General features: G+C 47.7%; 1 protein-coding gene across 2 annotated transcripts in view; it reads left to right on the forward strand.

Annotated features, from left to right (window-relative positions):
• The window catches only part of ASTN1 (astrotactin 1), a 293,273-nt gene that overhangs the window by 127,928 nt on the left and 140,150 nt on the right, over positions 1–25,195 (forward strand). For both annotated transcript variants that reach the window (XR_012062696.1, XM_072946060.1), the window contains exons 3-8: positions 4,288–4,681; positions 6,114–6,260; positions 7,346–7,453; positions 12,098–12,247; positions 13,238–13,405; positions 20,792–20,876. Coding sequence is in view for 1 of the 2 variants with exons in the window: in XM_072946060.1 (XP_072802161.1) it covers positions 4,288–4,681; positions 6,114–6,260; positions 7,346–7,453; positions 12,098–12,247; positions 13,238–13,405; positions 20,792–20,876 (1,052 nt within the window). In the remaining variant the exon portion in view is untranslated. The remainder of the gene's footprint in view (positions 1–4,287; positions 4,682–6,113; positions 6,261–7,345; positions 7,454–12,097; positions 12,248–13,237; positions 13,406–20,791; positions 20,877–25,195) is intronic.

The following is a 25,195-nucleotide window of genomic DNA, read 5'->3' on the forward strand; positions in this document are numbered from 1 at the left end:
AAGAACATACTCTGAACACAGCTAGGGAGAGACAGAAACTCAAAGCCAGATGTACGTATATGAAGCCAGTGTGATGACGTGGCCTCCTGTGTTTGCCACTGAGCTCATGTTCACACGAACTGAGGTTGAATGCTTGGAGGAAGCTTGTTCCTCCCAACAAAATTTCTTTTTTTTTTTTTATTGAAGTAGGTTTGATTTACAATATTGTGTTAGTTTCAGGTATACGGCAAAGTGATTCAGTTACATATTTTTTTCCATTATAAGTTATTACAGGATATTGAATACAGTTCCCTGTGCTGCACCATAGGACCTTGTTGCTTATCTGTTTTATATATAGTGGTGTGTATCTGTTAATCCTCCTAATTTATCCTCCCCTGCTTCCCTCTGTAACCGTAAGTCTACTGACAAACTTTCTTTTGTCCGAAGAGAAGACTGTACAGCTCACCTTGCTCTTTTTGACTTGGTTATTAAGAACCTCCCAGCTGTCGCCCTGCTTGACCTCGGCGTTCTTTCTATTCCATTTGCCACCTCTTGGTTTCTTTAGATTAGTTGAAAGAAAAGTCCTAGTGCACCTGTGACTTTCATTGAACCTGCTCAGAATCCCCAGTGGAAGTAGAAAGGTTAAAAATAATGATAACATTGAAGAACTATGGTTTATCACAGAGGTGCAAAAGCAATCAAATTTGAGCACTGGATTTGCACGTCCTCACCGTGGAAGGCACATTAGCAACGTGGCTACACCCGTGCCTTTTCCCAGAGCCCCTGTGCACGTAGTTCTCTGACCTATACTCTTCCCACTGGTTAGAACCAATAAGCAGCTGGGGGGAATCTGTGTAGAGATTTTACAAATTATTATTACAACATATTATTATGAAGTAATATTACACATTAATGTCATACAGCATTATGTATATTATTACTTCCATTGTAGTCCACAGTTGGTAAGTCATCACAAAGTGTTGTGACACCTGCCATCAATCTGTGTTATAGAAGCAGAGAGACTGTTTCATAACTAGACAGTCTGAGAATTCCTTTTCCCTGCGTCTGTGCCGAGTTTCACCTAATGGCTGGAGTTCATTGCTGGTAACTGATTATTAAAAAGTTGAGGTCATCTGGAGTCACTGACTCTAAGGAGACGAAATGATTTGCTAAACCAAGGTTAGAACTGCTGAATGCACTGGCTTCGCCAAATGAAAACTTGTGTTCTAGCTCACTCTAAGTTGTTATTTTAAAAAAATAGCATAAAATACTGCTAATTGAGTGTCTAGGGGGTCTAGGGGACTTTAGATTAATTTAACCTAACAAAATCATGCCATGAAAATGAAAAGAGCAGTGGAGGATGATCTGGACCTAGAACCAGTTCTGCACCCCCTAGTTTTGTCATTTCTCTGAACCTTTGTTTCTTCATCAGGAAAGGAGGGGCTGAGCCCAGAGATTTCCAGTGGGTCTTACAGTTGAAAGAGAACACAGATCTCTTTGTTAAAATTCAACTAAATTGAGAGTCTGATGGTGTCCCCCAGGCAGGTAGTGATGTGTGATGCACAGTCCTATTTTAGCATGGAGGCCTTGAACAGTGCCTGTCTTGGCCCGGCCAGCTGACCTAGGCTTGGACACTGAGTGGGTGCTTGGTGGAAGGTCCTATGTTTACGATAGTGGCTCTTGGACCCAGTGTCAGCTAGTTGTGCACTTGGAGTCGTTTCTCTTTTTCCTTCGAGAGGTGAGGATGGATCTAGGTGGAACCACCCACACTCTCCTACTCTACCCTCTTACAGTGCCTGACATAGATGCCATGGTGTCTACATCTCCAGTGAGCAGAGCTCATTCAGGGTGACTGTAGCCTGGTGGTTAAGAAGGTAGACTCTGGAGTAGGAGTCATTTTGGTCCCATTCCAGTCCTACAATTCATTTTCTGTGTGACCTTGGACAAGTTATTCAACCTCTGTGCCCCAGCCTTTTCAAATGTAATCTGGAGAAATCGTTGACCCTACCTCCTAGAGTTGAAAGTGTAGCGCATTTGGGACAAATGTGTGATACGGAGTGACCGCCCCATAATGGACCACTGTCCTGCTTTATTACTGCGTAATGTGGGGCATGAACCTATGGCCTGGATCTTGTCACATCCTGCGGTGAGCACCTGCAAGGGGAATCATTGAGGAGGAGAGGAAGGGGCTGCTGCGGACCTGTCTACGAGCAGGCGCGGTGGAGTTTAAACCATTCCTGGGAGGCTGATGTTTATGCTCCTCTCACGGCTCTTTAGGGAATAAAATCACCTCGCGCTTTCACTAGCCTAATTCAGTGTCTGACAATTTCCGTCACTCGGAAAGTTATTCCTTCTGTGTGGCTTAATTACTTATTGTTGCAGTTTCAATTTGGGGTGATGGAAAGGATAGTGGATCTGACTCTGAGATAAAGGATCTGCCAAAAAACCACTGAATTGGACTCAAACACTCACCCTCAGCACATGGGTGCAGGGGTCGGTCCCGCCCTGCTCAGGCGCCCCAGCGGCTCTGTGTGCACGTCTGCGAGAATGTCTGGAGGGGTGGGTGATGGATGGTGGGGAGGAGGGGTGGCCCTTAGCCGGGACCTGGAATGCTGGGCTCTGGACTCCCATCCCTGCTTCCCATCCCCAACTTCATAGTCATGCTTTCTCTGTACTTGCTTGAGAGATTTCACCAGGAGAAAGGGTTCTGCAGATAAAAGAAAAATTTGAAAACCTAGAGGCCAGTGTATGTCCTCGACCAGCCACCTGACATGACACGTCACTTGGCAGCTGACGCTGTTGCTTCTTGTCTCAGTTCTTCTGAGCTGCCCGTTTGAAAGCAGCAACATCTTGTGTGTGTGTGTGTGTGTGTGTGTGTGTGTGTGTGTGCATGCTCCTTTGCTCACAGTGGTGCCGGGAGAGGGAGGATAAATGGGAAGATTTACACGGAGAGAAACTTTATAAATCCAAAGCGTAATTATTACGAGACTGGAAAAAGCCCCCTCTGATACATTTGAGGGACTTATCTTGACCCAGCCTTGCGTGGGTGGGCCCCCTGGAAATTAATAGAGGGTTTTCATCTCTAGCCTGTATGATGGGGTGGCAGTGATTGAAGCCCAAGGTTGAGCGCAGAATCATCTGGCACGCCCCCGCCTCATGAAATAGGTTCGGAGGGATATTGACCCAAATAAAGGGAGTGAATACAGATTGCACACGGGAAGATTTATACCCACTGAGTGCTGTGCAGCAACGGGCTTGCCAGCCCTTCCTTCCAAACCCTGCCCCGGGTGCACGTCACGGCAAGGTCTTCGGTCTCGCCGAGCCCTGCATCCTCGCCTGTGACAGACAACTGAGTGGTGTGCGGGTTTTTAAGTAACAGCCTTAGAGGATGGCCTTGGAGCATGAGAAGGTTCAGAAGAAAACCCCTCCGCCAGTCTGACTCCAGGACATGGGCCCCCTCTCCTGAGCTGTAGCAGGATCGGGAGCATCACTCAGGGCTGTGTGAGTGGGAGAGAGCTGTCTCACAAAGCAGCAGTGTCTCCTAAAGAGGCACATCCAAAGGATGAGAGTCCTCCGCACACTTGGTTGTGAGTGCCTAGCGGATGTAGACGTCTCCTTGGATTGGCCGCTGGCTTTCTCCGCTGAGCAATGACTCCAACGGAGACATTTAAGGTTAGGCTGACTGCCTTGGTTCCCTGTGATACACTCTGTGAGGTGCTTGACACAGTTACGTAACTTGGTCCTTATACCACCCTGCGAGAGTAAGGGGTATCTTCTCCAGGCATCTGAGGTTTCTGATTTACAAAATTTGCTGATCATTGGTGGAGCCAGAGTTAGAATCTGTACGTGATTGATTTTCAGATGTGAAACAGGAAGAAACCAGATGCTATCCTGTTGCTAAAAGCTGGCCCGAAACCAGCTTTACATGTAGCAGATTTGCCTTAACAAACTAACCCTTTCCCCTATTTCTGCAGCTGAAATGATAAACACACACACACACACACACACAATCCCAAAGACTTCTTTCTTCTTCAAATTGTTCGCTAAGCCAGAAGCAACTGTGGGCCACTTGAAATGATGCACTGGCCATCCGAGTTCCATTTTTCTTTTGCCTTGAACACCAATCACAGCAGACTGACCCTTTGCTGCTGAGTGGAGCTTGCTGTAAGCGCTCACTGCACCTGATTGACTGAATGGATGGATGGATGGATGGGTGAGTGATGGATGGTGGCAGTGAGAGGGGCAATGTCTCTTTGTGGGAAGATCTCGCCCATTTTCCTGCATCCATCTGCCGCCCTCTCTTCCCAGGGTGGCATGATTGCTCTGCTGCTGTCCATCTTGTGCCTGGTGATGATCCTGTACACTCGCCGGCGCTGGTGCAAGCGCCGCCGGGTCCCCCAGCCCCAGAAGAGTGCCAGCGCCGAGGCAGCCAACGAGATTCACTACATCCCCTCTGTGCTGATCGGCGGGCATGGCCGGGAGAGTCTGCGCAACGCGCGCGTGCAGGGCCACAACTCCAGCGGCACCCTGAGCATCCGGGAGACGCCCATCCTGGATGGCTACGAGTACGACATCACAGACCTGCGCCACCACCTGCAGAGGGAGTGCATGAACGGAGGGGAGGACTTCGCCAGCCAGGTCACCCGCACCCTCGACTCCCTGCAGGGCTGCAATGAGAAGGCAGGCATGGACCTCACGCCAGGTGCGCACGTGGGGCCTGGTCTCCGGGAGCTGGGGAGCGGGCGGGGAGCAGCTGCTTTCTAATTTCATGGCTGGTTGTCATATATAATGGGACGCGCCAGTGCCCTTTCCCAGGTGGGCAAGAAGAGCATACACTTTCTCCTGAGATGATGGGAACTGTTTTCTAATATAGGAAATCAGAAGAACAAGTGTAAATTTGATCCCTCTCTGCTCCCACTTTGCACTGGAAGCAGAGATACTTTTACATCCAGTGGAAGAGTGGGTCAGAGCCTTTTCCACATATAATGAGCAATCCTCAGGGAAGTAAGGAGATAGCAAGAAAGATCTACATGTGTGTATGACGTTTTTGCATACAGTATGTTGGCACAGGCAATTTAATTTTCCATTGAAGTGGAGGGGACAGGGGTATCTGTTCTTTCCTCTGACTCCTGAGACTTCGGCCTGGGGTGGTCTAGCTAGGTGGTCTTGCCTGTGCGTCTGTGGTCTTTACAAGGGATGTACTTCCTCAGAGAAAAGGAAGGAATACATTCAGACCGTTTGACCTCAGACGCTTGTATCTGTGAGATACGGGGTGGAAGTGACTTGGACCTAATCTGGGTGAACAAGACCAGGGTCATCAACTGTAATTTTCATTTAGCCTGTCTTTCTCTTATACTTCTGTAAATAACAACTATCTGTGGATAGAACCCCAAGACAATGATCCTTCAAGGAACTGGCCAATTGTCTTTGAAGAAGACATTTTTGAAACTGAATGTTGATTAAGATATGTGGACTCTCAGTGGGGCTTGGAAAGAGTGAAGTCGCATCGCAGAGATCCTGTCATCTAGAAAAGGTCCTGCTAAGCCTGAGCACTTCCTAGTAAGACTTAAAGTCTGGAAATTTGTTGAGAATTAGGGGATGTGCCTTCGATATCTCATATTCGCTACGGCACCTGGCGTAGTGCTAAGGCCACCAAGTAGCCACATGTTTATAAACTCAAACGCATTCAGGGAGCAGGCAGATGGCACAAATATGTGACATAGCCAGAAGTCAGACAATAGGGAACGGTGCAGACTGTGGTGAAAGAGAGGGGGCATGTTCAGCTTGAGGGCACTCAAATTCAGGTTCTTCAAAACCTCTGTGCCAACCAAAAGAAAGAAATCTGCAGTCAGTGTGCCCCTCCGCTGAAAGGCCACACGTGGTGATCCTATCAATACAGCACTGGTTGAACTGGGTTTTCTGTTGTAATCGCTCTTTCTTCGCCCCTTCTCTCCTGACTTTGCAGTCCCCTAGAAATCCCAGAGAAGTATTTCTGTCTCTGCCCGTCTCTCACTTTGAAGCTTTCATATTTCAGTTCTGTGAACCCCCATCTCCTTGGTTCATACAGATTTCCTTGCTCTCAGCTCCTTTGGCCTTTTCCTTCAAAGCTTTTGCCTTGACCTCGCCTTCTGCAGGAAGCGACAACGCCAAGCTGTCCCTGATGAACAAGTACAAAGACAACATCATCGCCACCAGCCCCGTGGATGCCAACCACCAGCAGGCCTCCCTGCTCTCGCACACCTCCAGCAGCCAGAGAAAGCGCATCAACAGCAAAGCAAGAGGTACGGGCGGCGTCTGCAGGGCTTGAAGGCGGGTTCCTTAGTGTGGGGACAGGCGGGGCCCTTAACGTCCCCCACGCCCCACTCTCAGGCATGGCTAGAGAGGGGCTGTGTTCGGGCACAGTCTTTCTGGAGGCCTGCTGAGTGTTACTTAACCAAAAAATTTGAACACCTACACAAACCTTTTGACCAAGTAATTTCATCAGTGAGGATTTATTCTCAGTAAGTCGTTGGGCAAGTGCGCAAAGATGTGTGTAAAAGGCTGTTCATTGGGATGTTGTTTAAAAGGGCGAAAAATTAGAAATTGCTTCGATGTCCATCAGCAGGGAATCGCTTAACTACCTGCACATCTGTCTCCTGTCCAGGGGCTTACCGTGCGATCATTTAAGATGATAATATAGATCTAGGCTTGTTAATATGGAAAATTGCCCACCCGTCTACTAAGTGGGGGAAAAATGAGGTGTTAAAACAGAAGGTGCAGCAGAATGCCATTTTTAAGGGGAAATTATTTAAAAAAAAAGAAAAAGAAAAAACCTTTACCTGTTCCTGTATCAGAAAAAAGGTGGAGAGTATATTCATCAAATGTTAACTGAGTTTTTCTCCAATTAGAAGACATTGGGGTTGTTCCTTTTAAACATTTTGGGTATTTTGTTTATTCTTTTCTGTCTTTTTCACTTTGAATATACATGAATCCTAGAATGAGAAAAAATATTATATAGATATCAAGACATATAGACATATGCCCCTTAAGACATAATTCCAGTCTCATATTAACCAGAAAACTGACCTGTAATGAGGGGAGTTGCCCCTTCTTCCTTTTCCGCCTGCCATCCGCGAAGGTCCTGGCCGGCAGGTAGCCGCCAGGAGTGGCTGGCTCAGTAGGAGCGTGGGCTGGCCCCAGTGATGGCTGTCATATAAAGGTCTACTTCTCCAATAAACCTGTATCTCAGGAAGCTCCTGTCCCTGTGGTCACCCCTCCCAGAATGTCAGTCAACCTGCTCTCGTTTTCCTCTTGAACTTGCCGAATGATTCGGTGTCATGAAGACAAAACTGAATATCCCGTCTTTGCCCTTGTCTCTTCATCACAGCCGGTTCCGCCTTCCTGAACCCTGAAGGGGACTCAAGCACAGAGGCAGAAAACGACCCCCAGCTGACCTTTTACACCGACCCCTCGCGGAGCCGAAGGCGCAGCAGAGGTAGGAAGGACGGAGGGGCAGAGCGGGGTGAAGGGGCCGTGGGGAGGGGAAGGCAGGGCCCTGCAGAGGGGCTGGGTCATAGGGTCGGGGGCTCTGGGGACCGAAATCTGTTTCTGCGGGAAGAATTCTTGGACCAGAATTGGTGTTTCCTCCTAAGGAAGAAAGAAGAGCCTAGACTGGAGAATTTCAGAGAATCATCTCTCCCAGATAATGGCACTCTCAAACGAGTTTTTGAGTTGTTTGAAAGGCTGTTTCTTGGTCAGAAGACTCTCGATTCCTTCTGGAAGCCCCAGGAGTCATACTTTGCTGTTTGGACACAGGAAGTAAAGTTGATAAAGTGTGTTACATGAGAAAAAATGGACAGTGGACGTACCCTTGCTTGCCCAGCCACACTGGCCCTGGGACTGGGTAAGGCAGGGATCCAGGTGGGGATAGGATAATTACGGAACCACCTACGGCCTGAAAAACGTGTAATGGTTTTTGACCTTTAATCCAGTACAATCACAGGACCCCCAGCCTCCAAGTCCCCTCGCCTCCTCTGGCCGGACCCAGGCTGCTTCATTCATTCTCCTCGGCATTGATAGAGCTGTCCTTTCACGGAGCCACAGTCTGTGCCACTCCACTTCGATGTTCAGTGGCTTCAGGTGTGGCTGCCACTGCCTGTGACTGGTGGTCTCACCACCTCAGTCCCACAGACCGAGGGAGGTCTGTGCTCAGGCACCAATCAGCTTCCCCATTTACTTGCTGTGTGATATTGGATAAAGACAACAACTTCTCTGAACCTCGTTTCCTCACATATTAAAGGGGTTAATGATATATCACGCGTAGGGCTAAATTGTATCAAAATGTGCCTTTTTGGTAACCAGCAGAGCACTATGAAATCTCTATTGTCGTTGCTATTAGAATGCTCCACAGCGCAGCCTCGGGTTTCCACAGCGCTTCATCTTGAAGAATGTTAGACAGGGGCCCCTTGAGACACAATGGAGGGTATCTGAGTGACATCGCCTTGTGCTATACTCAGTAACGTTTTCCCCGACCAGTAACCAACCCAATGCCCCCCACCAAAAGACACCTCCCTTTTGGCTCTCTCCTACCTCTGCCTGAGTTCCTGTCATACTGAGGAAGTCTTCCCAGAGACTGAAAGAAGCCCTGTGAGTTCCTCAGTCCCAGTTTCTGCAGGCTTTGTCGCTATCAGTACAATAGTTCTTCCCACCACTTTTCTCAAGAGACCAGTGAGGCCCTGGGTAGCCTAATGTGTGGCACCCCAGTGCCCTCGAGGTGAGGACGTGGACCCTCTGGTCCTCATTACATATTTACATACCGCAGAGAGTCGACCGAGACCCATCCAACCAAGGCCGCAGCAAAGCACGGTGGGTTCTGCTTTAATAAAATCCTGTTTCAGAAAATCTATAGTAATGAATTAGAATGCATTTCTTTGTAGCATGAAACTGTGCCTTTTAAATACCAAGCTCTCCTAGTGCATCAACTGTTTATTGCTATTAACTAGACTGTAAGCTTCTTAGGGATGGGCATGTCGAATTTATTTTTCCAAAGTGCCTAGTGAGGAATTCTGCCTATAATAGATGCTTTCAAGTGTTTGTTGAATTGCACTGGATACATCAATCAGTCCAGCAAGAAATTTTATAACCCACCTGCCATGGATCAGGCTTTGTGATCAGTGGTGGAAACAGGAAAACATGGCACAGTGATAGGCTTAATTTAATAACAGAAATAAAGTAAAATGAGTACTCAGAAGAGAGAACAGTTAATTCCACCTGGCAGCAACAGGAGGCAAAAAAAAGGAGAAAATAATTAGACTTGGGTTAGGTACAATGTATAGAATTTCTTGAAAGAGGAAAATCCAGGGGAAGGGCATTTCAGTAGAGGAAAATAGCAGATACAAAGCCTTGAAGGCACAAAAGAACATGGTCTTTTCAAGCAAGTAAAAATAGTTCACTATGGCGGTGGTAATCTGGGGTATGACTATGTAGGCTCCCGGGGAACAGAGGCATGAGGCTGGCTGGGTAACAGGCTGGCTGCCAAAGGATCGTTCCTGCAGCCTGTTACTGAGCTTGCACTTGGTTCTGCAGGTCAGAGGGAACCACGGGGAAGTCTGGAGTCGGGGAGAGATGCTGGATGGTGGGTTGATGGTGCAGAGGGACCAGAGAGACAGTGCCTGTGAACAGTGGCAGCACTGAGTGAGAAGGGCTGCAACCGAGGGCTGGAGGGACAGCGAGGAAGGAGCGAGAAGCTGTTCTTGAAGGTTTCAGGCAAGTGTTTACAAGGAGATATTGTTTGCGCTGAGACTCGAAGAGGCGGTGTCCACCAGGCTGACAAGGTGACAAAACAGCCTTCTGCGGAGGAGGAAGTAATACGTGCAAAGTCACAGAGACAGAAATGATGCTAGTCTTGTCAGAGAGCAGTAAATAGTTTGCTGGGATCAGGCTCCTGGGGCAGGTTTGTGGTTTGCTTAGGAAGTAAGGCTGGAGGATCGGGAGAAAGTACATGGCCTTGACTGAAGGACTTGGACCTGCCCTTCAGTTGGAGTCACTGAAGCCTTTTAAAGCACGAAGTCCTGCTCTGCTCTGCTTTGTGAATGAGTGGAGGCTATGTGAGGGCAGGGGGACGCCGAGGCAGGGAGGCTGGGTGGGTGGTTCTTGTCATTGCTCCGCTGTAAGATGAGAGGCACGGGTAGGGATGGAGAGAACAGGGGCAAGAGAAATTTTGGACACAAAAATGGAAAAAAGGATTTAATGGCGTTAGTGGTGGGGAGGGTGTCGCTTACGAAAGAGAGGGAAGGGTCAGCCATGCTGGAGTTCTGAAACCAAGTAGATGGCAGTGCCGTTTGCTGGGCAGTGGAAATAGGAGGGAGCAGGGCTGGAAGGAAGGAGGAGAGGCCAGTTGTGGATACTGCGTTTGAGTGTCTGGGGGCCATTCTGGTGGTAGGTCTGCTGCCCAGGCCCGGTCTGGGCTGGAGGTCGAAATTTGTAAGTAAGGACACGAACATGTATAGAAGATCTCCAGGTAGCCAGGGACAGAGGTCCAGAGGCTGCCGGCCACCCTGGAATCACTCCCTCCCAGCTGTCGCCAACACACCCACACAGGGAACCTGCTCCCCAAAGGGCGCTGCAGCCCGAGGCCGGACCTTTCCCTGTGCGCCTGAAAACCCGGTTCCAAAGACTCCCCCCGGCCCAGAGCCTGAACAGGGCATCGCCGCGGGCTGTAGCCTCACCGGACCATGTTTCGGTTCCGGCATCCCTCCTTAGTAGCTGCTTGACTCTGGACACACATTGTGGCCTCCCAAACGCACTCTTCCCGCCTGGCAGCCGCCGCATCAGATCGTGTCATCGCTAAGTGACATAAGCTGCGTAAAATCCTGCGTGCTGGTGCCTGACATAATTATGCTTCATAAGTGTTCAGTATCACTATGAGGTTAATCTTTTTGAGACGTCTTTTCCTTATCTGTAAAGTGGGTACTCACTGCGCTGACTCATACACCTAATGTAAGGAAGCAGATATTTAAAAGGATGTCTGTAAAACACTTAGCGTATTGTCGGCTGTAAGAGATGCCTTTCAGTGCTATCGGTAATAAATGTTCACGCAGACAGTGCGAAAACTCCAAAGGACACACACATTTTGTTGGCAGCTTGCCTTACTTTCTTACTTTCCCACATCAGTTCTGTCTCTGCATTAAAGGTCCCTCTTGTTACTACCGTTTTATTCTCTCCACCAAAACCAAACAAAAGACACAGCCCACAGAGGGAAGGGGTAGCTCAAGTGGTAGAGCGCATGCTCAGCATGCACGAGGTCCTGGGTTCAGTCCCCAGTTCTGCCATTAAATAAATAAATGGATCTAATTACCTTCCCCCACCAAAACAAAACAAAACAAAACATAACAAAACCAAAAAAACCCACAGCCCCAAAACCTCCCTTCTTAGCCCTGTCCCTATGCACCCGGGAGTGTTTCTTACCCCACAGCTTTGGTATTTTCTTAAGCTTCCATTTACAACTGGACTCCAACGACCGCAGACCCATGGAGAGCCTTCTGGCGTGACAACTTCCTTTATTCATACAGGGCAGACTTCCTTCGTTTTCCTCCTTCGAGGCCCTACAGAGTGAGAGTCTCCTGTGGGACTCCCACCCACAGAGTAGGTGTGAGCTCTTCAAGCTCAGAAGTGTCTCCTAATGGGTATTTTGAGCCCTGAAGCCGAGGAGTTGGTTTGGTGAGAGCGCCCTCTTCGGAAAGCCATGGGAAGTGCAGGGGGTTCCAGCACAGGGTGAAAGCGTTGGGTCACCTTTGGGCAAGAGGTTGGAGCCCTGCCAGGCGAATAGAGGCGGACAGTGCCCTCCTTTATGATTTCTCTTGTGAACCTGGCCCAGAAGGCATGCAGAGGACTTGTGCGAACTGACTGCTGTTGCCCCTGAGGACCACCAGCGGGCCAAGTCCCCTCTGAGTCCAGGCGGTGGATGACATGGTGTTCCATGAGGGTGAAGTTCACTGAACTCATGCGCTGGGCACATTTCCCACCTGGACTGGGTTTTCCAGCTGCCTCCCCTGATTGCCAGGTTGGGCAGCAAAAGGTTGTTGATGCTTCACTGCCAAGATTTTTACCGCCAAGTGTCTTGCTTTTGTCTTTGCTTCAGTGGGCTCTCCCCGAAGTCCCGTGAATAAGACCACCTTGACGCTGATCAGCATCACCAGCTGCGTGATCGGCCTTGTGTGTTCCTCTCACGTCAGCTGCCCTCTTGTTGTCAAAATCACCCTGCACGTCCCTGAGCACCTGATCGCTGATGGTGAGCCTACCCCTGAGGTTGCCACCTCCTCCCCCCTCTTCTTCCCCCGAGAGGAAGATTTCAGGGTGGGCAAGAAAGATGGAGACAAGCCAGGGGGCACTGTTACCCATGACTATAAGTGAGGAAAAAATTATACCCAGATAGGTAAAGCTTAGGACAAAATTAGATGAAATCAGACAACAGGTTAAAAAAATGAACAGATCACCTCCTCCTCTCTATGCCCATTTCCCATTTCTGTTCGTTTTAAATAAGCACCTGTCTTTGTAGATAAATACAGAGCAGACTGGATGTAGGTACGTAGACACCAGGATTCTGTTAGCCTTTAAGAGGGAAAAAGCTAAGTGGAGTTGTAGAGTGTTTAAGCATCAGCCATGTTTCTGTGTGAAATTCCTGATGAGAAATTTCTAATTGCAATAACTCACGAGCCTAGAACCCTGACGCAATCATTCACTTTCATCCAGGGGGACACCAATATAATGAGGGAGTGATACAGACTTGAGAGCCCCTGAATTAGTTAAGCCCAGAGCACCTAATTGACTTGTTAATGTCTGCTCTCTCGGTTGCTGTAAGGCTGGAAACAGGTGGGGACCGTCCGCGGTGGTAGAGGGCCTGCTATTTCACGGCAAGTGAAGACAGGCAGCGGGTCTCTGCTCCTTGGATGAGTGCCAGTGCCTGTGGCTGGGTCTGATGAAGCCGTGCCACGGCCATCACGGAGCTGCCCTGACTCTGTGCCCTGGGGTCCACCCCAGTAGAGGCGGGACGGAACAAGGCAGCAAGGGATGGTACAGCAGGAGGACCAAGTGGTGGCCAAGCCTCCATCTGTCGATCCCTTGCTCTGTGGCTCCAGACGGGCCAGCATTAGTAGAAGTAATGACCCTGGGTTGAGACTAATGCGCAGAGCGGCCCTTACCCTGTCTTCAGTGATGTGTGTGTACATGTGTACATGTTTTGTGTGCACACACGAGCATGCCTCCTCTCTCTCCCCTGCAGGGAGCCGCTTCATCTTGCTGGAGGGGAGCCAGCTGGACGCCAGTGACTGGCTGAACCCTGCTCAAGTGGTTCTCTTCTCTCAGCAGAACTCCAGTGGGCCCTGGGCCATGGACCTCTGCGCCCGGCGGCTCCTGGACCCCTGTGAACACCAATGTGACCCCGAAACTGGTAGGCGGGAGCGCCGGGCAGCGGGTAACTGTCAGAGTTCATGCCTCTTGCAATCACCCCCTCAAAACCCAGGCCGTCCCTCCCGATTGTCCCATTACCATTGGGAGCCTAGACCGTGCAGCTGGCAACGTGTGGTTGGGCCCCTGAGCATGTTGGTTTACAGTGGGGGTCATCTTCTGGCAGAAGCTTTGAAGCATCTTAATTCGAGCCTCAAGCCAGACAGATCAGTGCAGGATGACCCCCACAGCCCATTTTCCATCCAGTCAGGGGATACCCGCCACCGGGCTTGACTTTTTATGCATGTTTGTAAAATTTGGATAATTTAGAAAAGCTTATAGAAGAAAATTACAATCATCCGTAATTCTATTTCCTGAAGAAATCATTTAAAGAATTTTAATATCCTCCCTTCCAATTTTTTATATATACTTGATTTTTAGAGGCTTGTAAACACACAAAGTCCAATAGAGTTTTCTTGATTTTTTTTCATTTTACCTTCTATCACGAGAGTTTTCCAGAACCACTAAATAATCCTCAGTAACATAATTTTAATGGCCATTTGGTCTTCCATTGTACGTCTATATCATAGCTCATTTAAATAGTCCCCTATTATTTGACATTTAGAATGCTTTAAACCTTTAATTTTACAAATACTACTAAAATGAATATCTTTCTACATAAATGTAGGGCACATTTGAAGTTATTGTCTTCAGATAAATCTTAGAAGAGAGATTACTGGGCCAAAGGGTAGAGACATCTTTCAGGCTATTATATTATCACATGGGGCCAGAGCTACTCTGAGAGAGGGTTTGAATTCAGACACGGCATGCATTGGGGCACTCACCGTGCTTCTCAAGCCCCAAGATACCCAGGACTACAGGTCCTTCATGCCAGGTTGCTTCGCACTTCCGCTGTAGAAGGGGTTCATCTATGGGAGTCTTTATAAAGACCTATTTCCAGTAGATTCAGTACCACAGATAGCTCCTTCCCAGAGAGGTGGTACGATGCCTTAGAACCAAGGAAGGGGATGCACTGATACCTAAGACCCTCAAGTGAAATGTTGGAGTCTGGGGCCAACTCCTCCAGCAATCTGTACCTCACGTACCACCCCTCCTCCACCACACACACACACACACACACACACACACACTTACAGATGCATCTACAGGTGCTGGGGTGGAAGGATATTGGTAGAAGTTGATTCCAAGAGATCTAGCTCTTACTTCTGTTCTAATCCATTACTGTATCTCTCTGGGGGAATAACAGGTGACTGTAACATCTAAAGTTCACCTTCACAGGTCTAAAAGTTGTTTTTACGTGGGCCCATCGCAGAGATTCTAGGCCCCCATATGGAGGAGAAAGTACAGCATTTTAAACATCTGATATCTAAGGCTGTGCTTACTTGCTGCTCCTCCCACGCTGTCAGGCAAACACCAAACCAGACAGATGGGCTGTGCACCATGCCCAAAAGCCGGTGTGCTTAGGAGGGAGAAAAACCAGCTCATCTCAGAGGTGGGGCCTTTCCGTGCAGCTGAGCTAGTCTCTGGTCCCCTCTCTGACCTGGATTAGGAGACCCTGGACAATCTCAGTAGTTAAACTCACTTCTGAGAGAAGCTTGATCTCCAGAGGGCCACGGAAGCTTCACCTGAGATTTTAAGGAATGGGAAGCACTTTTAATTACATGTGGAAAGAAAGGATCGGTGTTTTAAGCTTGGAGGGTCTTAGACATAAACTCCTCCTTACTTGAGATCAATGCTCAAGTTTCCCAAGAAGTTACATGACTTGCCTGAAGTCCCACAGCTACCTAAGGCAGAGTCGGTGCTCTGTCCACCATGGAATCAGAGCAGAGGTGGTTCATTTCCCCAGGCAGTTCAGATCCAGCGTATTTGCAGCTCTAACACTATTCAGGCAACCACCGTTGCTGAGCATCACTGCTTCCCGAGTCAGAAGCTGAGGAAGCTGCTTGTCCACAGCAGAGCTCTCATCACCTCTTTAATCCCTCCCAGATGTCTCATTTCTAACCCTTGCTGAAAATGACTTTGGGAAGCCCCTCCCCTGCACGTGGCTTCTCAGTATCTGTGACAATTAATGAATATCCAACTGGAAAGCCAGGGAGGAAGATTAAAAATAAAAACCCACAACAGAACTAAGGTGCAACATCTTCATTTGGGGAAGCCGCTGAGAAATGATGCTGCAGAAACTTCCATCTTCATTAATGCTGGAATTGGGAACCCTCCCCCTTGCCGCCCTGCTTCTTTCTGCACATGGGATGATGTGGTCATCCCACACGCTCATCAGTAGAGAAACTTTATCGCCTCCCACACTCCATCCTAGAGCCTTTCTCCAAAGAGCTGAGTGTGGGAATTGGCTGCAAGTCAAGTCAACGTTATTTTTGCAATCCTCCAGCTAACTCACTTGGAAATGTCATAGTGTTGGGACATGTGCTTTCCCAGCCACGCCGAGGGGTCTGCCCATATGGCTGGGTGGAACCGTGCAAGTGCACGTGTGTACTTTTTCACACATACAAACAAACACACAAACAACAGGCCCTTGGTCTCTGCAAAGGAACAACCTCTGGTGTCTGAAAGTCTCCTCGGGCATCCTTCCACCGTGTTCCAAACTCAAATGTGTGTTTACTCATCACCTGCCCAGCGGTCCGGAACACCAGGTGTGGTAGGCAGAGTCATGGGCCCTCAGAGATGTTCACGTCCTAATCCCAGAACCCGTGAAAATGTTTCGTTACCTGGCAAAGATGAATTCAAGCTGCAGATGGAATTAAGGTTGCTAAACAACTGATCTTAAAATGAAGGGAGTATCCTGGATTAACCGGGTGGGCCCAATGTAATCAGCAGTGTGCTTAACAGTGGAAGAGGCAGGCAGAAGAGGCCAGAGTGATATGACACGAAAAGAACTCCACCAGCCATTGCTGGCTTTTCAAGGTGGAGGAAGGAGGCATGAACCAATGAATGTGTGTCCTCTAGAAAGTGGAAAAGGCAAGGGGACAGATTCTTCCCACAAGCCTCCAGATAGGAAGCCCTTGTTTTCAGCCTCAGATTTCTGACCTGCAGAATTGCAAGATAATAAATATATGTTGTTTTAAGCCACTGAGCTTGTGGTAATGTTTTATGGCAGCTATAGAAACGAATGCGCCAGGGAAGGACAGAAAGGGCAGGAGAGGCAGCAGCGCTGTCACGGCACTCTTTACATCACCCCAGCACAGTTTCCAGAGGGTGACTGTGCAGACCTTCTGAAGTGTCAGGTGTCTAGAGAAGGACCGGAGCTGAAAGAAACTTGTCATCCTTTTCCATTCCAGCCTCCCTTTTGCATTCTTGCAAGATGCTAGCTGGGAGGAACGTAATGTACCTAAAACTTGTAGCCCGACGCCTGGAAGCCCTTTGCCAACTGCATCCTGACATCCTCTCCCAGATCTTCCCGAGTTCGTTAACGGTAGATGCAACTTTGGTCAAGTCGGGCTAACAGCAAACCACTAAAATTGTCTGGCTTGATGGCCAGCTGGATCCAGGCAGAGATGGACTTTTCCTGTACTTTCTAAGGGTTTTTGTTGCAAGCGTATGTTTGTTTATTTGTTTTCTGACGGAAACACAGAATAACGGGCTTCAGCAGCTTCTCTCTCTGCTCCATTCCTGGCCTTTGTTCTGCCATAAGGGCATCTGTGGAGGCTCCACACACCTGCTTGACTTCACAGCCCCCATCAATTTGGGCCCAGACCCTCACTGCCCTTTTCAAGATATGTGGCTTTCATGGGTCTGCAAGGAGCGTGGGCTTCCAAGCTAAACCGGGTTTTAATCACCATCCAAGATGTTCACTGAAATTCCTCCTGCCCTAGATCTTTCCACAGGCTAGCCCCAAACGTGTAGAGGTGTGTAAAATCTGGTGAGGGGCATTGGACCAGTTTACCAGACTCACTCCTGTCCTCTCCCCCTTCCTTTGCTCTGCACTACGCCTTTGTCTCTCTCTAGTCTTCCCTGGTTTTTAGAACCCAATTTGACACGGTAACACAGCTCCCATTTTGTTCCTGCTACCTGGATCGCCTACGCATCCCAAATTCCTTTTTGTGGCTCAGTTAAAGCACTTTCCTTCAGGATGTATTTTTGGCCTATTTCCTTTCCTTCTGTCCTCCCAGAGTCATGGCCACATGACTGGGGCTGTTTGACTCTGAGCCTGCCTCTTGCCTGATGTCTGGACAGGAGAGGAGACCAGGCAATTAGACAGTATTCCAGCCCAGATGTCTTAGAAAGATGTCCCCTTTTAGATTCCCAATCCCTTTCAATAAAAGCCCACGGCAACCAGAAGGATGGAGGTGATCAGAATTTTTGGCCTTTATCTGTGTTGACTTCATGGAGAACTCATAGTGAGCCCAGCCATGTCTGAGGAGCCCTCGCTGCAAGGTCTTTCTTTGATCCTTCCAGGAGATTTGTGCCTCCGTCCATCTGTGAAATGGGAAATGACTGAAGGCACCGTCCACCATGGAAGGTACCTCGAGGTGTCTGCCTTCAGGGTACCAAGCACAGATCGAGCACGGGTCTTCTCTAGGGTGGACTTCCACTCCCTGGCAGTGTGGTGGCCTGTGAGTGCCCCCTGCAGGGCACACGCTGTCCCTGTTGGGCACTTCTCCGTGGCCGTGACATGTCTCTCCATTGGACTCCTGTGAACACCGCCGCAGAGCCGGCACGTCATGTGTTCCCTGCCATCTGTCACAGCAGATGCAGACGCTGTAGCGCTTGTAGCTTAGGAGGGCATCCAACACCCTTGTGGGGTCTTTAAAATTCACAGCTAACAGTCAGAGCTGGTGCTTGCATGAAACCCCTCTTAAAGTCAAGATTTAGCAGTTGGTTGCCATAGCAACTTTCCTCATCAAGTCTGAGCTCCGTTCAACATAGATGGTCAAACCGGCTTTGAGGAGGAATACAGAAGAGGGAAGTTTGATGAGTCCCGGAAATGAGGATGATTTGAGAGGCCAGTTCTGGAAGTCCTCAGACTCTAACCTGATATGTTTGAAAATGTCCCTGTTTCTCTGACTCTGGGCTGCATATAACATGAGCTGCAGAATAGCTTTATTTGTTGTCAGCAGTGTGTCCCCACATAGTAAGAATGATGAAAACCTCATAAGGAGACAATGACCATATAAGCAATTTGAGAAAGTCAAATATGCTCTACAAATGGTAGGTGTTGCCATCATTAGGAAAGCCAAGCTCTGCTTGAACTCATAAGTCGTTACCACATTTATTTCTTCATGTTTTGTCGTAACAAGATATCAAATATGGAAGGAGGGCTTCCTTCTTTATCAATCTTTAATTCTAGGCAAGGCATCCAGCCAAGAACATTCTAAGAGTCAGGGTGATGGGTTTGATAGCCTCTTGAGGTTACTTCCTGTTTTGTCATACTAACCCCAGGCCTGAAGTCCACAAAGAGATTGAAAGATGTTCTTGAGGAAAGCTCATAATTGGCTTGATACTGGCGTCTTGAGGAGACGCAGTGGCAGTGGTATCTATATATTTAGGGCACACTCTTTAATTCATTGATTTATTTTCCATTACAGAGTGTTTACAAAAGATCTACTCACACAAGGGTAAACTAACTCGTTGCTGCCCTGTGTGGCTTATAGACCAGAGCCCACACTTTCTTTGGGATTGGCGAGGTATGATGCCCGGCTCATGGTACCTGTCTTCTTTTGCCCTTCTCTGGTACCTGGCCCCGTTATCTTTCCTTCTATCAGAGAAACAGCCTTCACATGATAGTCTTATCATCCCCTACCAAATTTTAGGCTGTGTTTTCCTATGTTCGACTCCCGGCTCCCTAACCATTCCTAGGTACAGCGCAGCACCACCGAAGCCAGGAAATCGAGCCTATGGTGAACCTAGCCCCTGTGGAAGCCTGACTCTGTCACACAGGGGACAGCTGATCCAGCACCCCCTGTGGCTCCCCCACAAACTAAGAAGTTCCTCATGTTCACGCCACTCCTCAGCACCTTGAGCTGAGCAGGGGTGGGAGAGGGAAACGCGCATTACCTGGTAGGAGACCCTACAGGGCAGAAGCCCGTACGTCAGCCTTGACAAGAATGGCTGCGCCCAGATCCTAACAAAAACTTCTTGCTCAGAACCTACCCAGTCCCTTCCCTTACGACTGTGAGGCCCCTGCACTTCATTTTTTATTGTTTTTCTTTATCTTTGGAAAGAGAAGTTAGCACTCAAAGCTATTATTCCTTCTATATCCTTTTTGAATGTCTCTTCCCAGGGAGATAAAGAAATCGTATTATCCTTTGTCTCCCTAAGGTCTGGCACCTTTGTAATTTCTGAATTTTTGGAAGTCACACCCTGTTCTTTCAGTACCTGCAAATTAAATAACCAGCCCAGTGAAAGCATCAAGACTGGTACTGTAGGGGAGCTGGTCTCAGTACTTCAGGGGTACACAGCATTGCCTAAGGAATTATTAATATAAGGAAGCAGCTACAGTTTTTCCCAAGGTCAGACGAAGTAGAGCAGTGACTCTTGATCTTCGAGGGATCTTGGATCTGCTTGTAAATCCAGTGAATGTGAAGAAAGCCTGCCGAGGAGAGATACACACACACACGCACAGTTCTGCGTACGACTCCAGGGGGCCATGGACCTCTTGGTAAACTGTTGGAGTAACTCATGAAATGAAGCAGAGTGAAATCCTAAACCAGCATAGGTCATCCTGTTTATCAGCACCAACATAATTAGCCATTTTCACTTAAAAATAAAAACCCAGAGTTCCTATAATGCCACCATGGGTCTAAGTGGCCTCCTCTAAATACAGTAGTTGTTCCTGGGCTAGGAGCATGGCCTGGTTGGGAGGAAAGTTCAGGAGTCAGACAGACATAGGTTCAAATATTAACTCTGCCGTTTAAAACCTGTCTCCAGATCCCTGAGACAGGTTTTCTGAGCCTCAGTTGCCCTCACCAGCATAGCATGGTGAATAATACCTACTTTTCAAGTTTCTTGGATGTATTTGATGAAATAACTTACTGATACAGTCTTTAAACATATACTGATCATCTATTATGTGCCTCCCAGTGTACTGGCCACTGAGAAAGTAAAGGCAAAACAGTCCCTTTGCTCAAAGAGTTCTTGGACTTTGTGTCTGCAGAGTCCTTGTAACAGGTGCTTTGTAAACAGTAGATTCCTCCACGAGTGAACGTTACCAGGCAGTGGGAAATGCAGAGACTGGTGGTGTGTTCCTGGCCGTGGGCAGTGGGGGCGGGAGTGTGTTGGGCCATATGGAATTTACCGTCTCATCCGTGCCACTGTTAGCATTTGATGTGATCACTTCATGTCAATTTTCTCCAACACAGACATGTTAATCCATTTCCTCATGCTTCTTTTTCTCCTTCCTCACCCTGCTTCTAAGGGGAATGCCTCTGCTATGAAGGTTACATGAAGGATCCAGTCCACAAGCATCTTTGCATTCGGAACGAATGGGGCACAAACCAGGGGTAAGTGAGGGGGCGGTGGGTCGGCCGGTTCCCAGATGTCAGTGCTCCCTCACGCAGACATGACGTGGAGCCACAGTGTGTAGAGGAACAGAGCAAAAGGGTGGTTATATTCTGAACGGCAAATGGGTAAAAATGTCCCCGTGCGTTTCCATATTTATACTATGCCGGTGACGTCCATCTCATCTCTCTCTCCACTTACGAGTTTGGAGATGGCGCCTCTGACTCGCAGCCCGGCTGCCTCCAGCTGGGATCTGGAAATCAAGCTGTCCCTCTCTTCCTTTTCACGCCACTGTCAGCCACGAGGAGTCCACAGCCAGAACTTAGCTGATGGTTTTGTTGGAGGCACGCGAAGCCGCAGTCTCCAGGGTAGCTCCCCCAGAGCCTGACGAGCTTTGCGAGACTGACATGAGTAGAAACTTGTTTTCACCAGGGCTGTCAGCAAGTGTGAAACGCAAAGACTCAGGGAGTGCTTGGGACTGAGTCAAAGGATTTTTGCCCGATGCCCAGTTACCATTTCTCTGTGAGACCTTTGCTTTCCCCTAAGCACACACGACTGGGATAAAATAGTTACCTTGTCTATTGCTTTCTTTTTCTTTTCTTTTTTTCAACTTTTTATTGTGATAAAATATACATAACGTAAAAATGATCATTTCCACATTGTTAAGTGCACAAGTCAGTGGCATTAAGCACATTCACATTGTTGTGCCACCATCACCACCATCCATCTTCTATTGCTTTTTAAAAGGAACTTTCTACTTTGTTTTGGGTGCTGAGAGCTTCCTCTCTGCATTGACTGTGTTATGGAGGGGGGTGTGGGGAGAAAGCGATCAATAAATCAATAAACGCTAACTAATAATAGCCATCAATGGGGAAGGGAGCATTAAAAAGAAATCAAGGCAAAAGCCATCTCAGAGTGATTGCTCGGACTGCAGAGTAGAAATGTGTTTGCAGCCTGACAAGGTGGAAAAAAGGAACCACCGTCATTTCACACATTGCCATGGAGGACTCTTCGCCCCGAGGTCGGTGCTCAGCCTCCTCTGTATGATTCTGATGAGCCCAAGCCTAGAATATTGAATGTAGTTCAGGACTCTTAAAGCAATAAATATGGAGACAAATGGGTGAGAGTTTGGAGAAGAGCAATAAAAATGATTGAAGATCCCAAGGGAGTGATTTACGACCAAGGGATAGAAGAACTCCACTCTGAGAACTTGGCCAGCTGATGACTAAGTCAAGGCATGATGGATGCCCTTAGACGTTCAAAGAGGGCAGATGTGCTGGAACGGGTTGAAGTTGAGGGATAAGGACATGAGAGAATGAAGTTAGGGAAAGGAAATCTGAGTCACAGGTCAGAAAGCTTAGAGGAAGTCAAAATGCCATGAAATTTTTCCGTTAGTGAAAAATAAAGGATGGCTCCGTCTCCGCTGAATTTTAGATCCTATCAGGGAGGCAGTCCACAAGATGTAGAGGAAGATGTTTGGAGGAGGGTAAGCACATATGAGGTGGCCTGTGGCTGAAAGATTGGTGGGGAGGGCAGAGAACTTGGCTCGTAGATGCCAAGAGGAGTTTGAATAAAGAGTGCCGCTCGCCACGGCTATGTAAAGTCAGTTTTGTTCCCTTGTCCTCTGACCCCTGAAATATTTGCATGGTTTCTGGGAAGCCAGGATTTTAGCTTATGTGATGGCCGAGAATCTCAGTTGACTATGATTCTTATTGGGTAAAATATTGCTAAAGGTGACAGATAACCAGCTCTCTGTCTTTTCACCTGCGTACCTGCTGCTGAAGTGAACAATGACAAAATATCGTTCGGGTTCGTGCCCGGAATGGTCCAGACTGGCTCTCTGCAGAGACTGGATTTGGTGGCTAATCGCTCAGGCCTCCACATCCCTTGCCTTGTAGACAGATCATGTGAGGATGGGCCTGACTTCACCGGGTAATTACACAAGGCTTTGTTATTCCCTCTGGCTGCGTGTAGAGACAGTCCTAGGATGTAGACAGGAGCCTCCAGGGAAGTGGTGGAGGCCCCACGTGGGTGTCATTTCAAATAAGACAGGATCAAGCACTGAGTTACAGACTGACAGGAACATTAGCCCCAGGAAACAGACAAGGAGACCTAATCTGTCATTTCCATCTCCAATTTCCATTATTCCCTGATCATCACTGTCTATGAGGTCTCATTTTGGACACTAATAAAATAAAGGAGCAACTGGTAGGAGGGGAAAAAAGTGCCTATCTTGAGAATAATGGAACAGGGAGTGATAAGCACCGGGAGTTTATATGTGTATAAAAAAGTGCCAGACAAAGGACTGCATTTCCCTCATGAAATGACAAGATAAATGAAAAGTAGAAGATGCCATATATCTTGATTTAAATCAGGGATCTGATGCCACGTTTCTTTAAATGATTCTTACAAAATTAATCGAAATTGATTTGAACATGAAGACTGTCACTTGGCTCAAAAAGTACCTGACAGATTGCTAACTAATGATACACGGATTGGGGTATTATGGGGGAAAAAAATCAATGGTCGGCCTGATTTTCCTGAATATTTTATTTAATGGTCCAGAAGGTGGAGGTAAGCAGCATGCATGGGTGTTTGTTTTTCACTTAGTATTCTTAGACTGCATACATTATACAGCAGCTGAACGTTCTTTTGAAATAGAACAGCTAAATCCTAGGCCCACGATAGTTAAAATGAATTCCCCTGTGAAAAATCTAGGTTAATGTACCAGGAGAAAAGGAGCAATAAGCTACTCATGACTTTCAGACAAGGAAGAAAATTAATTAAGGACATTAATCCAAAAAACCCACAAATGGATGGGTCTGTGAGACAGAGGAGTTGCACCTGCAGCTTTATCCAGCCTCGTTGCTTCATTTTACCTGGGCTGGTGCGTATGTGTGTGTATATGTGTGTGTGTGAGTGAGCAAGTCTGTTTATAGAAATCCTCTCACCACGACACTCCGTCATTTCTTCTCTCACTCATTCACGTTTTCAACAAATATTCACTCCATCACCCATTGTGACCCAGGATAAGTGAGGCTGCTAATTAGAAGATGTTTGGAAGAACTAATAGTCTAGACAGGTAGATGGGCACATAACAGAAAGGAAAAATTACAATGAATTTAAAACCTGTGAAAACAAAAATGTGAGCAAAATTCAATGGGATTAAGGGGTGACTTATGTGACATCCAAGAGTCTAGAATAGGACTTTGGGGAGAAGTTAGATTTTGAACTGTTCTGTTTAACAGGTAACAGAGGTAATTCTAAGCAGAAAGAATAGCACATTGCCAGGGCTTGGAGACGTAGGGAGCATGGTTTTTCCAAGAATGGCCAACAAATAACTCAATATAACTTAACTGTGTAACTTACAGAGACACGAGAAGAGGCTAATAAATTGGGTAAAGACTAGATCTGGAATCTTGCTTCTTAAGGCTCTGGACCTAAAGCTCCACGTGTACAGCCCTAGAATGATCAGCAGGAGCATCTGCATATTTGGTGGGATGTCCCTTCACTACACATTATTTTCTGGGCCCTTCAAAATAAATTAAAATAATCCTAAAAAGAAAATCAAAACCAAAGGGAACACACACAAAACCTCTTGAGGCTATCTAAAGTTTTATTTATCTAGATTCTGCAAGTAAAGCGTAGCCTGAAAATTATCCTGTAGATAAAAAGTTTTCAAGACCAAACAGCAAAGAATGACAGAAAATCAGGGACCGTAATGTACAAGGTATGTGAGTCGAGGGAATTCAGCCATCTTCTGGTGACTCTGGTTTTGCCAGAAATGCGCAAGAAGTGACACATCCGCGTGTGAGTCTGGGTGGTAAAGCCCATTGCTGAAGTGCACCCAGGTGAGAGGATCCAAGGGGCAGGTTGTAAGATCACTGAACTCATTACACACAAGGCTCCTATTCACTAAAAGTAAAAATAGCTTCAGAAGGATTTAAACAAAGTCCTGGATGACAGATTTCTAGTGAATTATTAAAAGAACATGAGATGCTTGAGCTTACATCCTTGGTCTTTGGGGTTGGCGACAAAATCAGTCAGTTCGTGCCCTAGCCCACCTGGTGACCCAGGTGCCCAACAGAGGAGCCAGGATAGAGGGGTCCTACCCCAGCACAGGGCTTCGCCACACCTTCTGTCTGATCCCTGCACAACTGCGCCGCCTTCCACCCCTACAGCTGCGTGGACACAGCCAGGACTGTTAGGGTGTCTGTTTGATATCTGTCTGCTAGGGCAACAAGGACAAATTAAACTTTTTCACCAACAAGAAATGAAACCAGTAAGTGAGAGTAGAGGAGGCAAGAGAGATTGATTTACG

This window comes from Vicugna pacos, chromosome 21 (assembly GCF_048564905.1).
Source record: "Vicugna pacos chromosome 21, VicPac4, whole genome shotgun sequence".
In the NCBI taxonomy this organism is placed as follows: domain Eukaryota; kingdom Metazoa; phylum Chordata; class Mammalia; order Artiodactyla; family Camelidae; genus Vicugna; species Vicugna pacos.